This window comes from Varanus komodoensis, unplaced genomic scaffold (genome assembly GCF_004798865.1).
Source record: "Varanus komodoensis strain SLA01 unplaced genomic scaffold, ASM479886v1 scaffold56, whole genome shotgun sequence".
Taxonomy (NCBI): domain Eukaryota; kingdom Metazoa; phylum Chordata; class Lepidosauria; order Squamata; family Varanidae; genus Varanus; species Varanus komodoensis.
The window spans coordinates 4,689,646-4,707,659 of record NW_025336169.1 but is presented as its reverse complement, the minus strand read 5'-3'; the positions used below and the strand labels follow the sequence as shown (position 1 = coordinate 4,707,659).

The following is an 18,014-nucleotide window of genomic DNA, read 5'->3' as shown; positions in this document are numbered from 1 at the left end:
TTTTTAAAAAACAAATACAAAGGAGATAAAGCGGAAGCGGGAGCAGGGGAAGAACAGAGAAATAAAAGCACACACGTGCCAGATGTAATTGCGTGGGTCCCTCCAGATCCTACGGTCCCAGCGTTATCATTCAGAAGACACTGGGCTGCTATTTTGTCTTTTCCTCGAAGAGGATGTTTGTGTGGTAAGAGACAGGATGGAACAAACAGGCGGGCAGCGAGCTCAAGATGTTGTGGCTGCTCACGCCCCTGCAGCAGTTTGTGAATGAAGCAAGGCCCTTGCATGGTAAAAGCCTTGTCAGGAAACATCCTACTTGCAGGCTGGGCTCATGATTGTGTTTGCAAAGGCCACTGAGATATAAACGGGGCACAACACACTGCTGGCAAACAGTTGCAAGCTCTCCAGCTTAGGTCCAGCCACCTTACTTTCTGAGTCTGTTCGCTGCACGTTCCTCGTGTTCTCTCACAGTCCTGGAACTTTCTTTTAATAAAATCTTGCTTCGTAGCTGAGAAGAGGAGTCCTTTGGCATCCAGATGTCCTATCATTTCATACCAGATGGGGGAGCCATCCAGGTCAAAACCACAGGTTCCCCCAGCCATGTACTTTTGGATAACCTGTGGGGAACACAGACACACGCAGGTGAAGGTACAGGCGACAAATGGCCCCTTTTGCAGGAATGTGGAGAAATGCAGAGTGGGATCAGGCAGACAGAGGATGCCAAGCAACAGGAGACTCACCTCCGGAGCCTGCCATTCCTGAACATGCTCGGCATCCATGAGTTTCCGGAACTGGACATGCTAGTAAGTCAGGAAGGAAGAACACAAGTGTGAGAAAGGGCAACAGGTCAGTTCTTAGAATGGAGTGGAATACTTTTCAATTCTGTACTGTAAAGTAGTATTAAAGATGCCTTTCCACCTGGAAATTTAGTCCAACTGATCTAGAAGGCAGCAAATTGAAGAAGATCGGTCAAGACAAATCGGATAGGCCATGGCTATCCATTATTTTGGAAGGCCAGTTGGCACATTTGGAATTTTGAGATAGTGCTGTGGACAAAGCGGCTGTCCTTGGTGGGTTTCCTCAGTCATGGAATGGTTGCCACTGTGGGCATGGTCAGTCACAGAACCCTCATTTCCCAGAAGACAAGCACTACAAGTAAAGGGAAAGTGACTTTCCCAAAACCTAAGCCAAACGGTCAGAGCCCTAAAACTCAACGCCAGCCTTCCGATCCCAAAGACAGTTGGAGCTGCAGGACAGCACTTGGCTTTGCAGCTTGCCAGACTCCTGGTCAATTTTTCTTGAGGGGTGAGAAGCTCAGGGAGGTTCTGTGCTCAAAGGTATGCAGAGCACCATTATGGGAACCCAGGGCTGAAGGGTCATGTTGGAAGGAGGGCGCATGGCACCAAGACAGGAGGACACCAGGGATCCCTGGCTGCCAAAACCGTCTCACTACCTCACTCGAGCCTGTGGGAGTTCTAAATTGTTTAGAGAAGTGAACTAGAGAAGCGTGCATAGAAGATTGATGCAGAAATAATTGCTAATGTTTGCCAAACAGTTGCCAAAATGTCAGTAGCTGCATATTGGAAAACAATTGTCCTTTGGGTTTTTGTGTTCTTTTCTTTGCAGGCAGAGTGGCATTTGGAACAGGCCGTGATGATGACCTTGCACACTCCATACAAGCCAAGCACGATCTTATGCATAAGTCTTGATTTGTAGAAAGCTGACTGGCTTTTCTTATGTTTCATAGGCTGTTTTCTGACACTGTTAATCTTTACTTAGTTTTTATAAGGATCTGATAAAATCCTTCACGATCCAATGAATTATATTGGGAACTCTGTGAAAATGTATACTTTATATGATTTTCCCTTTATTTTTATATGAAGAATGGGCAAGAGAAAGAAGAAATGAATCTCTTACCTTCCGGATCATGGCCTCGGATTTCTGCAGGTCGAAACACCTGGCTGCAACAAGATCACAGAGGTTAGAGTTGAATCCTCACTTCCTGAAAGGGAAACACCACCTGGATGCAGCGGTTGCTGGCAAGCACAACCTTTGCACTTATTACATGCACCTGCAGCCCTTCTGTCAGTTAAGCAAGGGAGCTAGATCCTGAACCCCTTTATGTGGAAGGGGACTGGGTCACCCAAGCCGAACAGGGTCTCTAGGAGGACCTGATTTGCTCCCAGGGCAGAGTTCCCCCACCCCTAGTGTAGCACAGACGCTTTCATTCCAGAGTAACTGCAAAGCAGAGTAACTGCAAAGCCACAAGTGCCTATGGATACTGAATCACGTATTCGAAGCACAAAAGTAAGTATGGATGGAATGGGAGACACGTTGCTCAGTCTTCAGCTTTGAAAAGTGAAGTTCTGCACTTTCAGCGTTACACAGAAGGCTTGGATACCGATGCACAGTGTGTGTCTGCAGCTCAGGAGGTGGGGGCAGGTGCTCAGAATTCCACGGCCTGCTCTGTCTCACCATCTACGGCATTTTTATACTGTTGCAGCGCCTTGTCACCGAAGCAGCCAGTTCAACCTGCTTACCCTCTAGATCACCGGCATTTACAGGTTGCCACAACTGCGACCATCTCTGTCTGTGGGAGGGCAAAGAGGCAGGGCAAGGCTGACTGGACTGAAATCATCTGGAGGTTATTACAGCCTTATCTCCCTCCACGCCCTGTGATCATCTTCTGATCACTTAGAAAGTCCCCTCCCTTGTCTCTTATCTTTCCAGCACAGATTCCAGGGCAGCTCTGGTCCCAGTGAGTCTGCAGAACCTGCAGGAGAAACGCCGCTCGAGCCTGTCGCCCTTGCAACCTGGCCTGCAAGCCCGGAACCAACAGGATCGGGGGGTGGGTGGAACGGGTGTGCATGGGGGGGGGGTCTGTGCACAGGAGCCCAGTGGTGCAAACCCCTTGGGAACGCCTTCTCCAAAGCTTGTGGATTTCCACACCTGGGAAACATCTTCCCCTCAGTCCAAGTCTCAGGAAACCCCACTTGTGCGGAGGGGTCTGCGGGGAGGGGGCAAGCAAAACACACAGGTAAAGCTCCGGCGCCAGACTGCAAATGGTCTCCATTCAAGAACACGCCCTGTTTTGCAAGTGCTTTACAAGGAGCTGAGCTAGTAGCAAGGAAAGACAAATAATCTGCAGAACACCATATGCAGCATCCCAGAATCAGGCTGGACATCAGGAAAGCTTCCCCACAGTCAGAGCGGTATGACGGTGGAACCAGCTGCCTGGAGAGCTGCCTCTCCCACACTGGAGACATTCAAAAAGAAACTGGGCAGCCACCTGAGCAGGGTGGTGTAACTGGTGTCCTGCACTAGCAGGGGGTTGGAATCGATGGCCTTCATGGCCCCTTCCAACTCTTCTATTCCATGATTCTATATATGGAGAGGTGTTTCATGTTACTCTGTGTTTACACATTTCACCAAGTGCTTCCCGTACATGTTCTCTCTGTGCCAGCTTGGTGAATTGTTTGGAATCTTGTGCGAGGGCTGGAGAGAGCCAGGCTCAAATCTGGAGAGAGCAAATTTTTGCTCAGCTATGAAATTCTCACTGGTTGATCGTCAGCCACTTGTCTCTCTTCACCTCAGCGACTTCACACAGTCCTGATGAAGGTAAATAAAGGAGAGGGAAAACCAGCACCACAAGGCTTGCCCCAAGTTCCTTGAAGGAAAGGTGCAGTAGAAGTGAAATAAATGTAAATTTAAATAAGCCAGGGACCTACTTAGCCAGTAGGCAGGCCTGGGCCTTTGAGATAAGGCCACATCTTGCCAGCCTCTGCCCTGTTGAACGTTCCCATCACTGTTCCCCCCAAACTACCCACTGGGTGTCAGAATAAGCCACGTCTCCGGCTGGCCCTGCCATCCTCTCCCCATCGTGAGAGGTGCTCACCATGACCATTGTTCACAGCCCCATCTCCTCCCCCAAGAGAGACCAAAAATGGGCACTGCTCTCTGATCTAGGCGAACAACCAGTTCTAGCAGTTTCATATCTACTGCAAGCACCTTTGTGTTTTAAAGTGAATGGCTCTTATCACTCATTGAGATCAAGCCACCCACAAATACTTTGGATTACAACAGGGCATTGCAGGGAAAACTAATTTTCCTTCCCCCAACCTCATTCCCAACCATGATGAGGTTTGAAGTCAAGCTCAGAGGCCACAGAGAATTCCAATAAGGCGGCTGATGACAGCAGAATCCTTCCCAATTAAAAAATGCCAGCTACCTCCCATGTGGCTGCAAGGAGGAACGGAGTAATCATAGCTTGCCATGTTGCTTGAGCCGAGAAAACCACAGTGGTTCTGCTTAACTAAGGTTAGTTCGAACAAGCCAACATCATGAACTATGGCTTGGAATGTACTTGTTTGAAATGACCTAAGTTTGGACAACATGGCAGGCTGTGGTTGAGGAAAAACCAAAGCAGAGGTTTCCAAATTCTTTGTGGCTATGCCAGAAGGAGAGGGGCAAAATGAGATGACACACCCAAGGATCGCTGTGGCTCGCTCTGACTGCATTTGGCCCTTTTCAAAAATAAAAACACTGCTTTCCTTGAATGTGCCATTCAGTTTGAAATATACACATGCTATCGATAGATACCAGTTGTAAGAGTTAGATTTGCTTTTCTTGCTGCACATTTGGGTTCCCTGACATCTGAGGATTTTTGGTATGCATTTGACCCCAGTCTTGAACTAGTGCACAGTTAGCCTTTGGATGCCACACATTTCTGAATTTTGTGTATCCCAAATACACAATCCCAAGAAAATTGTGTAGTTTGGATAAAATACAATTAGAAATGTGTACAATAGAGGACATATATTAACAAATGCTTATTTTTAAAGAAAGTGTCCAATGTACATATTTAAATGTATCCATATGGTTTAAATCACTGCTCAGTGACGAAATAGAGTAAATTATGAATGAACGTGTCCAGTGACACGGACCAGAAGCAGGCTAATCCATCCCAAAGCCTTCAACCGTTTTTTAAAATGCGCTCCTGTGACACAGCGCTGGGTATTTCTACCCCTCTTTTATATCAGCACAATTTCGCTGAATTAAATCAAACACTTACTATAACCTTTGCCCAGCCTTGGAGGTTTGCAACAGAACTGCATCTGTATAAACCGTTATCTTGCCTGGTGCAAGAGTCACAGGCCGGCCGGCCGTAGTTTGTAAACTTTAACAGACAAAGAGAGAAAGTGCAATGAACAGATAAAAAAGCGCTCAGTGCAGCCCAGCTAGAGAAGAAAAGGCTTTCCCCACTTGTCCTGCTCCTCCTCCTCCATCAGCCTCTAGTATGGACTGGCCAGTATGAGCCTGAGGCAGCCGGGATACAACGGAGAACCTTGTGTTCGAGAGAGGGGCTTTTAAAGCGCTCCATGCAGAAGAGCGTGATGGAGAAGACCCACAAAATCTGGCAAGTCATCTGGAATATCAGATTCCATTTGAAAAACAAAACTGAAAACACATCCCTCCCCAGTGTGGAAGTGCCTGGCTGTGTCCCCCACAAGCCAGAGGAATTTCTGAATAAAATTCCCCGGGGTTGCAGGACAGGCGCAGAAGAAAGCTCCTCGCAGCCGGACTGGCACGGCGCTTGTGGAGCCATTTAACTGTTCCTCTGCCAGTTGTTTTTTTGACTTAGCCCTCCCAAATCACTTCGCATGTACCCATGTCCCAGAGCAGGTCGGACAAAATGCACATCTGAGCCAAAGGGAGTGCAGCTGTCATTAATTTGCATGTTATAAGTATTAAAATCTACAGAACCTTGTAATACTTTGCCTAACGTAGAGTCTATGCTAAAGAAGGGAAAGAAAGTCACCAGGTTGGAAGATTTGGCCCCAGTTTTGACAATGAAAGGAAGGACTACTTCCAGTAGCAAGAAGCTATATAGAAAAATGGACTGGTGTGTGGGTATCATTGGCACATTGATAGGTTTTCTTGAGGTTTTTTTTTTTTTTTCTTTTACTACAAGTAAATTATCTTGAGTTTCTTTTTGTTTTTAAGTACCAGTGAGTACAACTGCTTTGCTGTGCTCACCTGTGCAGGATGGTTTGGTTGGTTTATGCACTTGGTCGTTACAGAAAAGGAGTGTGGAGCAAGAAGCCAGGACATTTACGAGGGGGGGCTTCCTGCTCTGCATCACTGCATCCTAACGGCATGCAAATCTGCACCCACTGAATTTCTGGCGTGCAATAAGAAGCCCCCTGAAACAGAGCCAGACAAATTGAGAAATTCAAGCATACCTGGAATCAACCTCTGTTTGACTGGCACCCCAGGCCCTCTTCTGCTCAGCAGAAGAATGCCAGGCTCTACGTTCTGCCCTGGTCCAAAGAAATGCCTTTGGGACACTTTCAAAGTGGGCTAGTACAACACATTTGCTCCAGGCCCAGTTTCCTGAGCCCTTCTCCAGATTAACATACTTGATACCATACCAGTTGAACACACTGGCAAAGCTGACAAGGGAAGGTGGGAGTCCTCACCAGTCATGGTGACATGAGCCCCTTCTGCATTGCCCAGAAGGCCACCAAGGCGCCCCCGCCCCCACTTTTACCTCGGAGCCATTTCAAGAGGAAGTAGTCGTCTTGATCAGGCAGTCCCGGAAGGATGTCTTGGATGTTTTCACGGAACTAAGAAAAAAATGAAATAAGTAAGGGGGTGATTAGGATCCCTTTACTGGCTCTGGGAGTATGTCTGAATGAACACAGCAGGACTTACTTCAAAGTCAACACAGACAGTATTGTGCTGTTGGAGTTAGTTCACATGGGTCTGAACATTTCCTTTCCCTTCTCTGTGCAATAAGTAGCAGTTTGTAGATTGTAAAACATGATGCCTGACCCTGGACCAGTGGCTAACCCCCAAGCAAACCACGGGTTAACTGTTGGGTTACCCCCCAAACAGCACAGTGGTCGGGTTTGGAAGACACAGTTCACAACCTCCGAATGAGCCACTCTTGGGTTGTGGAGCAGGAGCAGAAATGGCTTTCTCCAGCCTAACAAACCATGGTTTATTTAACCAATAGCCGGTTGTTCTACGAGAATTAGGTCATCGTGCAGCAAACAAGCTACCCTATAATGACTTCAATCTGAATGTAAAGCCACAGGATCCATGTGCATGGAATTTCATGCAAAGGCAAGGGAAAACCCCCCAGATTCACCAAATACAGTTAATCCGATGATCTGATTAAGCCCAATTCCTTCTACGTAAAATACCATCATTGTATTTTTTCCTGTAATGTAAAAGAGGCTATTTTGATTTTAGCAGCCTCTTTAATAAGATGGATCTTTCTGGTGCTACTGTTACTATATAATTTCATGTTTGTTTAACCACAACAGGATTGTAATCTCTGAATTAGAACACTAATGTCTTTTGCCCATAATTTCATTCAAATGCTACACATTTCTTTCAGTGCTAGCTAAATGAAAATCATTAATAATCATATTTATTTCAAGTTATGAATACCTCTGCTTTTGCAGGAAGGAATCAATTGCAAATCTTAACTCTGGTTAGATTTTTGGACTAGGCCAGCCCAAGTTCAACTCCTCACTCAGCCATGTAGCTCTGGGTGACCCGGGTTTCTCTCTCCCATCTCACTTACCTTATAGGGTTGTTGTGAGGAAAAATGGGGTGGGGGCAAGCTTTAAGCTCCTTGGAGGAAACATCGGATAAAGCCATAATATATAAGCAAGCAATTATGAACTAGATCAAATGTTGGGATGAGCACAAGCCAATTTACAGAAGATTACACACCTAAGTGCTGAGCTCTCAAGGCATACAGATCATTCAAGGTCCGTCCTTCCCTAATGAAAGCACTTAAATTCCCAGTCTCAAGTGAGGGACAATTAGCCCTAGCATTAGACAGCTGGGCTGCTGAGCGCATCCCTCAAGGAGGAGTCACAGGCAGGCAGAAGGAATCAAGGCCTTGCACCCAAGCTGGGAGCATTTTGCAGAGATTACACTGTGCATTCGTCCAAGGTGAAATGAGGCACCTACGTAATCTGCAGAGTATTCAGGCTTAGACTCCTCTTCCCCTCTAATCCGCCGAGCAATGTGGAAAAGCCAATAACATGCCCTAGATTCTTTCTAGACAGAAAGGCTTTCCATCTAACCAGCGAATAACAAAATTCACAGGGATTAAATTGGAACGGAAATTTCAAAAATAAAGAAAACCTGAATGGGGTTATCTTCAAGAGCTGAGATTCCTAAAACAGGTATCAGCAACCATGGCCTCCAACAAGTTTGGGAAAAGTGCGTCTATCCATTCACTGCTGAGCTTTCCCTGCAGCACACAGCCAAAGGAGTCTGATCTAGACCAGGAAGAACAGCCAAGAGCCTTGTTGCATTTTGAAGGACTTGAAAAGTCCTGCAGCAGGATTCTTCTGCTCACATGCCGCAACGACTGATGCTGAAAGCCACAGCACTTCTCAAAGACGAGGCACTAGATAGCCATCCGGGCTAGTCACTCCTCCTCTATACACTGACCTGATCACCTTTTAAAGCTATCCATACTGGCGCCCATCACTGCATCTTGTGGCTGTGAATTCCCATTCATCTTTATTTTATTTATTTATCCACATAAATGAATAAATATGCCTCCCATAATGGCCAAAATGGCCTCCCTAGGTGGCTCACACAATAAAAACAGTTGAAAGATAAAACATACAACATTACAAAAATCCATATAAAAAGGTTCCTCAGTACAGAGGGCTCAAGTATTATTATTTTTTTAAAGGCACGTCTTTGCCTGATGCCCTAAAGAACACGAAGATGGGACCAGGCAGATTTCCCCAGGGTGGGAGTCGCCCAGGATTCCTTTAATAGCATTTGAGGGACCACAAGGTATCTTGGATTCCTAGCTCTCCAACCTGAGGATCAAAACTCCAGCCCCTCCACAGCTGGTGCAGAAAGAACATTCTGGGGGCATGTGGGGGGTGGGGTAGGGAGGGGACGGGGACGGGGTCTGGATAGGAACTTCCTCTCCAGAGGAGCAAGAAAACCTACCTGGTGCAAGGTGGGGTGGAGCAGGTCACCTGGGCCACGCCTACCCCTTCGCACCAGGTATTTCGGCCTCCCAGGCCTGGCCATCGCAATGCACCTGCACCCTGAGGAAGGCACTGTGCTCAACTATTCAGCCCTATTATAATGGCCCATTGAAGAGTACAAGGCCTTCAGTGATGGGGAGCTTAACTTGATACCCAAGGAGGGCAGCGAGCGCCATGGCTGCAAGAGAGGATTTCTCTTTAAACAATATACTTCCTTTTCCTTAATGCAAAACTTGTGGTTTCTATTTCCAGCTTTTATTTTCTGCCTGCTTCTCAGATAATAAAAACAAAAATACCCAAGCTGAACTAGTACAGGGTAAAGCAGTTTGCAGCTCTCTCTAGTGATGCGTAGATTTGCCATTCTGCTAGTATAAATTAAGTCTTTTCTACTTTTTAAAGATACACTCCAAAATGGACTTCTTTGACAGACAGACAGACAGACAGAGACAGAGCAGTTCTTACTGAAGGGCTAGGGTTATTTTATGTAATCCGTTTTTTACCCCTAAAAGTGGCGTAACATGTTTCTTAAATAAAATTGTTCTGTAAATTGTAAATAATAAATATGCTAACTAGTATAATTCTATGTTACAAACAATTTATTTTATGTTGTTAAAACCGTGGTAAAGTATATTTAGGATAACAAGTAAAATGTACATACACTTCCATTTTCCCCAAAATATCTATTTTTTTTCCTTGGAAAAAGGCTGCAAAAACACACATCCCCCTCCCCAGCCCATGGCTTCAGCATTTTTATTCAGTTTTGCAGCTATAGCTGCTATTTGCCTTTGAAAATAAGGTTTTTTAAAGTGAAAGCAAAAAGAAGCCATCTCATCCAATAGTAAGGCCAGTTCCACACTTGACTTTCCCACCCACCCACCCCTCCTGGGACATCAAAACTCCAGCGGGAGGCTGGCCCACCTGGAGTTTCAGCCTGATTTGGAGAGGGTGGTAGCTCAGCTCCCGAAAAGGAGCACTCCTAGGTGTGGCGATGCCACTGGAAGCCCAGGTGGACTCCCTGGCTGGAGCACCTCCTGCCTGGACTGCCCCCTGCACCAGAGAGAAACTGGGCAACTGCAGGCGGAAGTGGAGCCGGCTGGAGCCGGGGGTCAGACCAGATGGCCCAGGAGGACCCTTCTGACTCACCCTGCGTCTATGTTTCTTGATATATTGTCCAACACAGCTCACTTATGCAGCCCCTGGGATCTTAGAGCTCCATACCGTGAACCGTGGAGGAAAAACCTTCCATCCATTCATTCTAAGAAAGAGCTGGACATATTCTGTGTTCTCTAATTTGTTTTCTGCTTCTCTCTCTGCTACCTAATTGGCAGGCTTGCCAATCTACGCCATCCCAGTCCATCTCGTTGCTTCAGCTGGCACCACTGTGAGCATCTCAACTTCCTTCATGCCTCCCACATTCCTAGGAATGCCCTTTAATAGCTTCAGCTGGTATGCCAACTACAGCCATTCCTGGACGATGATGGCTCAGGCAGAGATAACCACAAGGCTGAATTACTGTAATGCACTTCAGGTTGGTCTGGAAAGTGAGGCTGGGGGCAGCGGGCAGCCAACTAGCACCTCCTTCCAAAGGCAAGCTGCACCATCACTAGAAGCCCTCCATCCGCCACTGACCCCCTCAAGATCAAGATGATGTTACCAACATGGGAAGTCCTAAACAACTTGGGACCAGATTACCTTAGGGACACCTGATCTTCCCCCTCACTTTGAGGATGCCATTTGTGTTTCAGTAGCCCAAAAGATGCAGTGTCCGCCTTCTGGAAGACTGGACCCAATGACAGATGTTCCCACTGTTCTGACATTTGTACGTCAGCTTAAATCTTAACTGTTTACACAGGTTTACCCCAAAGTATGACCCAGCCAGCTATGGATTCTAGCATACTAGAACATGCAGTTTTATTGCTAATTAATGTGTGTTTTGGCATTTATTTATATTTATACATATTTAATCTTTGTTGTTTTTAGGCCATGGGATTCAGTATTCTCCACTTTGCTAATTTTGTGGAAAGCAGCATATCCATCTGCAGAATAAAATAAAGTCAATAAACGGTGCATTTCATCTTACCTAGCTGTTATTCTGTACTTTCCTTCTATATTTTCTTTTTTAGCTTTTTTATTTACAAAAACTACATAACCAAATTATACAAATAACATAAATTACACAATATCCTTCTGTATTTTCTTTCTGTTCCTAGAGAACTTTCCAGTGAGCTGTTTTCTCCAAAGAGAGATCTGTTCAGCTGACCAATGCATCTGTTCTGTACCAAGGATGCATTCTGATCAGTCCTGCTATACTTTGATCTAAGCCTTGGTTGTGACCGCAGCCTCTTCTCATTTTCTCCTTGGTATGAGATGGCAGAGCGTAACTAGCTCAAGGCATGTCATAGCTACAAAGAAAAATGTGCAGCCGATTGCATGTACACACGCGCATCTGGAAGAGCATGCATGACCGAAGCTGCAGGAAGTCCAGCGACAGCCCAGCTGCCGCGAGGAAAAAGCAGGTCACGGCACTGCAAGGAGAGCTGCTCTCAACCTCCTGGCCTGTACCTCGCAGCTAAGAGGGCTCGGCAAGGTGGGCGCAGCGAAGCAAGACGTTCCTGTTCTGCCCGCTCCACACCTGCTCCGTTCACATATGCTCCCCAGGCTCCATGAATGCGCTGCTTTGTGCGCCTTCCCTTTCACTAGTCTCTAAGCAACCACATTCCCTGGGCAGAGATGCTCGCCGTCCATGTCAGACTTCCCAGGGGACCCTGCAAAATGGTGTCTCAGCACAATGCGTAAGAAAGGGAAACTTCTTCTACTGGTTCTCCTTGCAAGTTCCTGATCTTGCAGAGCGATGGTCGTGTTAGCCCGTCCCCATTAAACTTTTCTCGTGCACTCTGCTGGTCCTGCAAAGCATCCAGGGGAGCGTCCAGATTTTCCTTCACAAGCAGCTGCAATTCCTGGAGGAAGATGACCAGAAACCTTGGGAGTGCCTTCTCAGGCCGCAGCAGAAAGAAGGGGGAGTTCTAGAGGAGGCAGCACGAAGGGAAGAGGAGAGGGCCGGAGACGCTGAAGCGTATGGCAGGGCCCCAGTGCAGCACGCAGGGTGCCTGGCACTCACAAACGGGACCTCGGCATGGGATCCATGGGGACGCTACGCCATGTTTCTTTCTCGGTATCTTGTTGTTGCTACATGCCACCAGTCATCCCTAAGTGATGGCAGCCCTAGGAATGAAGGCGCTCCCACAAGTCTTTGTCATTGGCAGACCTGCACAGCTCTTGTAAGCCATTCTGGGCGGCTTATTATAAGGGCTACGAAGCAGGAATATTCAGAAATGGACTGCAATTGCTTTCTTTTGTGCAATCCTATGCAGGGTTAGCTTGAGTCTGGGAAAAATCCTTCCTCAGTGTCACCTAAGCCTACCACTGTTGCCCCACCGCTGCCCTCCAGGAGTTCCCCTGCCCGTCACCATCAGAAGTGGCCATTCTCTTCTGCTGCTCCGGGGTGGATGCCTCCTGCTCCACTTCTCAGCTCTGACCATCCTGCCTTGGCTGACCTTGCTGGAGGCCAGCCTGGTTCTCGAGAGTCTGGCCTCCTGTTGTGTTGTTCTCAGCTTCTCCGACACTCTCACACCCCCTCACCCTGTGCAGGTGTGTGTCCAAGAGCGTACATGATTTCCACGAAATGCAGACAACTTTCTGCCAAGGAAACATTGGCTTCAATGGAAGTGGATCAAAGATCCATATAACGAAACCCTCAAAAGGCCATCGAACCACTGCATTATAAGAGTGTTTGCCTTCCAGTGTTATAATATCATGTTTTTAGCTGTCAGAACAAAGAGAATCCATTTCCCCTTCCATTTATTAATTTCCATGAAGCAAGTAAATTACTGAAAAGAGGATGTGCATCAGTGAATATTAAAGACTATTCTAGTAAAAAAGATCCCTGAAATAACCTCTTAAAAAGATGCAACTACTGGGCATTACCAAAACACGTTTAGAAGAAGCATTAGCTGCTCTGCACGGGAAACAATGACGCAAATTAAACAATCCCTCTTAATGAGCACTGCGATGTCCAACAGACACAAAGCAAGTGTTTCGCCAAGCGGGATGCATCCTGAGAGCTACAAATGCTACAGGTAGACGCTGAATGTCATTGATCATATGCCCATAGCACATCCCCAATTCCCACAGGTCCAAAATGCTGGGGACTTCTGCTCTAGGGTCTTTCCAGCCCCACCCTTGGCGGCATAACTCGCGCAGAGGGGTCAGAGCAGGGTAAAAGATTGGGGGAAGGGGTGGAGCCGTGAAAACAACCTGCACTGGAAGCCACTGACATGAAAAGCTTCTGTCCAGCAGGTGCCAATTGTGCTCTTTGTGGCATGACTTCTGCTGCTTTAGGAGACAGATCTAGAATTCCCTTTAGTTATCTAAAGCATTGTGGGGAACTATTAGAACATGCTGGTGCTGGTCCAACGGTCACCCAGTGTCTGCTGAGCAGAGCTGTTAATCCAGCTGTTAAGTACTTCAGTGCCGGCATATCTTATGATCCCTTTGGTGATCCAACTGGCACCCCCCCTTGCTAGTTTTCACGGTCAGTCAGAATGAAAGCCAGCATTGTGTAGTGGTTAAGAGCGCCAGTCTGGGGCTCAGGCGATCTTGGTTCGAGTCCCCGCTCAGCCACAGAGCTCACTGGGAGACTTTGGGCCAGTCACAGCCTCTCAGCCCTGTCTACCTCACAGGGTTGTTGTTGTGAGAAAAAACAGAGGGGAGCTGAAACTTGTAAGTTGCTTTGGGTTTCTCAGAAGATGAAGAAAACAGGATATAAAGCAATGTAATAATGATGCTTCTCTCAAAGCACTTGGGGTACTAGCAACCTATGTTTCAAATATGACTCTTCATTGCTATTGAAGTAATCTATGCTGTGGAGGGTTTTTTAAAGCGGTTTGGCTTCAAAGGTGCTTTTAGCTTTGTTGTATTTCACAACTAGAATGCTCAGTATCAAGTGGAAAAGGAACTCAGCAGCACTTTGCAAAACTGAAGAATCACATGCATGTTTAGACAACATTGTCTAGACACAGAATCAATAAACTATAATTGCACTATAATTCTCACTTTTTTGCAAAAGGCTCTTCTAAGAAGAAAATACATCTTTCTTCATAAAAAGGGTTCAACTGCTACTTTTCCACTCATGTCTTGATAAAGCAGCTGGTAAGCATTACACAAATGTTCTTGTTACCCAATCACTGTGTGTTCCAAAATAAATAAATATGAACTGAGCAAGCAGCAGCACAAGAAAAGGCATTGTTTGGAAGAAAACTGAAAAATTAAATCTCAGTTAAGATTTATGGAGTGTGCCACAGGTGTGGACAAGGGAGTCTGGTTAGATCACTTTTTAAAAATGAAACAACATTAGATATATTTGCACGGGAATGATCAAGTGGCTAATGAAAGCACATGTTCAAAGGCACAGTTCTTATCATCCTGCCCTCTGATAGCAAACTCAGGTGGTGCCAGCAGGGATGAGACTAAAATGAAGCCAAGAGGGAGAGACCGGCATATCTGGGAGGAATACAGAGCTTTGCAGGAAAATACTTTTTAAAAAATTCAAGGAGGGCTGAGGACTCTTAATAGCCACAGAATGCAGAGTAGGTAACTGAGTAGTTCAGAAGCAAAATCAGTTCTGAAGCAAAACAAAGTAACCCCAAATTACCATGGTGATTTCTAAATACCAGATGTGAAAGTTTAGGTCCACTTCTGAATTAAAATAGAACACTAGGACATGTTGAATCCAAAAGTGCCCCAGAAAGGATTCCTGAGCTTGCACATTTGCAAAGAGGAGCATGAAACCATGAACAAGAAAATGGGCCCACTCGGCATGTCTGCAAATGCCCTTGCAAGTCATTGCAAGACTTGAGCAACCATGTAGAGAGGTTCACCTGGCACCATCACTTCATTCTTTTTGGTGCCAGGCTAAAACCTTTTTATTTTCCCAATATTTTAAGGTTTGCCTGTTATTTTAATATGGGTTTTATGCCAGAATTTGATTAGGATGCTGCGTTTTATTTTGCATATTTTATTTCATTTTATTTTTTGTCTTACTGTTAAACCATCCTGAGACTTCAGTAAGGGATGGTCTAAAAAGGTTTCAAATCAATAAGCCAATAAATAAACCATGCTTCCTATAACATTCACTTTGCCACCTTATCCCATCCACTACAACTTTCTTTTTGAACTTCTCGCCTGAAGAGGTATGGAAAGCTTGCACATTTTGAGGGTGATCTCTTGAATATTGAAAGATTTTCTTATAGCAAATATGGCTTTGTGGTCCACCAGCCCAGCTGATGGTCAGAAGGGAAACCTGGGGATGGTTCTCCTCTGAGCAGGTTGCCTTTCCAGGGAGGCCTGAGCCCAGAGCAGCTCCCACTTGCCGCCTGTTGCCCTGCTTACAAAACTTCTCGGGCAGACCTACATTGTGTGAAGCAGATTGCTGGATTAGGTCAGTCTTTGGCTGACCCTGCAGGGCACTCCTTATGTAAGTTACCTACTTGGTCAACAATAGACAGACTTCACTGAAGTTACGCAGGAGCTCCTGGCACTTCTGTGGCTGGTCTCCAAGCAGGAAAGATCTCAGGTCCATCATCAACCACCACACAAGTCGCTCCCCTCTCAGCCCAAGGGGTGGGGGAGACCTCTCATACAGCCCTGCAAGGTAGGGGCACGGAGGCTGCGAGAAGGCCCCAAAGCACACAGAAGTATCCAAGTGCGGTCCCAGGCATGCTAACCAGGGCGTTAAGAGCCCCTGAAGCCACCTGGCCGGCCGCGGGCGTGCCTTCCGAATACACCTGCACAGACGGAGCCCGGCACGACCTGAGCCCTGTCTGATAATGTGGGGGTACGAGGGGGCAAGAGGCAGCTCAGAAGGGCAGCAGCTCCGGTTCCTTTGGGGGTGGAGGCCGGTACCGAAAACACTCAGGCGGGCACAGGGCCAAAGAACCTGCTTGCACGGGCTAGTTCGCATCTCCTCTAAGGTCTGAGCTTGTGTTCCCCAAGGATGAAAAAGATGTACGGCAAGGGAAAAGCGGGGCATTTCTTTCCAGAAGCCGCAGGAGGAAAGATTCAAGGGGGCGGGAAGAAACGAAGCCTGTGCCGGCACACAATCTGCAAATCCGGGGGTGGGGATCAGTAGGGACCCCGACCCTTTATCTCAGCAAGCGTCCAGGAACCTAGAGCGGGGGCGACCGAAAAACAGATCTGGGACTCTCCCCTAATACCCCAGGGGCAGGAGGGCGCCGGAGGCAGACAGCTTCCCGAAGATGCGGGCTCCACGTGCACGATTCGGAGCACCACCCCGGTGGGCTGCCCGTTTACCCGCCTCTGTCCCCAGTGCTCTGTGCATGCATGAGCCCCTTCACCTATTGTGGCGAAAGGCAAGGGACGGTTGTGGCCGGGGGTCCCGCATAATTCCCGGGCCGGGAACGGAATCGGGCTGCCGCTGCCATCCGCATCCGCCGGGAGGCGAGGAGAGGCCCCTCCGCTCCGGATGGGCGGCGCGGCGCTCACCTTGGCCAACGCCTCCGCCTGCTTGGCGCTCAAGTCCCCAACGTGCCCGCTCATCTCCGCTGCCGCCGCTCCAGAAGCGTCTACCTGCCCGGCGCCGGGTCCAGAGGCTTTCAGGGCTCCGGCCCGGCCCTCCGCGGCTCGCAGCCCCGCCTTGCCCGCCCCGGTTCCTTTAAAGGGGCAGCGCCTCGCCGCGAGCCGCCAGGCGCAGCGCGCGCGCTTTTACGCACGCGAGGACGCGGGGTCGCCGCTGGCCTGGGGCCGGCTTGGCCTGCTCCGCTCCGATCAGAGGGCGCAGCCTCTCCGCCGCGGCCGGGCCCCTCGCTGGCGTGGGGCGGCTGGAGCCGCTGGGATGCGCGCTGCGGCGCCTCTGGAGAGCTCCATGGAAGGGCCGGTGCTGCCCTCCAGCGGTCTGGCACTACGAGCCTGGAAGCTCCTGCCAGGCCGCCCCGCGGAGTGGGCAAGTGGGGGGCTGCCCGGAGCGTCAAACTAAGGGGGCGCTGAGGGGTGGCTCAGCGCTGAGCTGGAGGGAAGAAAGCACATTAAATTACGCATTGGTAATTTGCTTTTTCTGGGTAAGCATGGACGACGTGGCAGCCCTAGGCTGCAACCCTCTGCGTGCTGGCCTAGGAGGACGTTGCATTGCATTTAATGGGGCTTCTGGGAAGGTCTGCATAGGATCATGATATAAATCGGCTTGGGTCCGGGAAACCTTCTCACCCATGTGCCCTCCTTCCCCTTGAGATCCGAGGCAGAGGCCCTCCTCGGGGAGCCGTCCTTGAAAGAGATCAAGAAGGTGACTACCTGGAGGAGGGTCTTCTCTGCGGTGGCGCCCCAATTGTGGCACACGCTCCCCAGAGAGGTCCGCCTGGTGCCAACGCTTCTATCCTTTCTGCATCCACTGAAAACATTTTTATTCTCCCAGTATATTAAATTGTTAATTGTTAATTTGTTTTAGTGGTGGCTTTATATTTTAACATGGATGCCAGGCAATTGTTATTGCTGTTATTATTTATTATTTTTTAACTGCTGTAAACTGTCCCAAGAGTTTTATGTATGGGACGGTATAGAAAAGTTATAAATAAATAAATGGCTTTACCCTTCCCAACCTCCAAATTTCTATCAGCAGTTTGGGCATTGCCTACAAAAACTGACTTTCAAATTCCCACCTACCCTGAATTATTTCTTTCTTTATTTAAAACCTTTCTATACTGCCCCATACTTAGATGTCTTGGGATGGTTTGCAGCAAATATTTGAACAAAGATTTATATGCCATTCTATATCTAACAGAAACTCCTGAGCAATAACATGACCCAAAAATATCCATGGAAAGAGTTAAAATCCTAAAAATTAAATTATGCTAATAAGACAGCCTAGTGAATTCAGGAAGGCATGTTTAGATAGAATCATAGAACATTCAA

General features: G+C 47.7%; 1 protein-coding gene across 3 annotated transcripts in view; it reads right to left on the bottom strand.

Moving 5' to 3' along the window:
• The window catches only part of SEC14L2 (SEC14 like lipid binding 2), a 28,181-nt gene extending 11,443 nt beyond the window's left edge, over positions 1–16,738 (bottom strand). The window contains exons 1-5 of one of the 3 annotated variants that reach the window (XR_006416542.1): positions 16,596–16,738; positions 6,548–6,623; positions 1,915–1,958; positions 738–797; positions 426–614 (exon numbers count right to left, since the gene is read on the bottom strand). Coding sequence is in view for 2 of the 3 variants with exons in the window: in XM_044448936.1 (XP_044304871.1) it covers positions 426–614; positions 738–797; positions 1,915–1,958; positions 6,548–6,623; positions 16,596–16,649 (423 nt within the window). In the remaining variant the exon portion in view is untranslated. Of the gene's footprint in view, positions 1–425; positions 615–737; positions 798–1,914; positions 1,959–2,537; positions 3,222–6,547; positions 6,624–16,595 lie in introns of those variants that run through there. The other 2 variants (XM_044448936.1, XM_044448937.1) reach the window with 2 other exon arrangements.
• Positions 16,739–18,014: the final 1,276 nt, after the last annotated feature.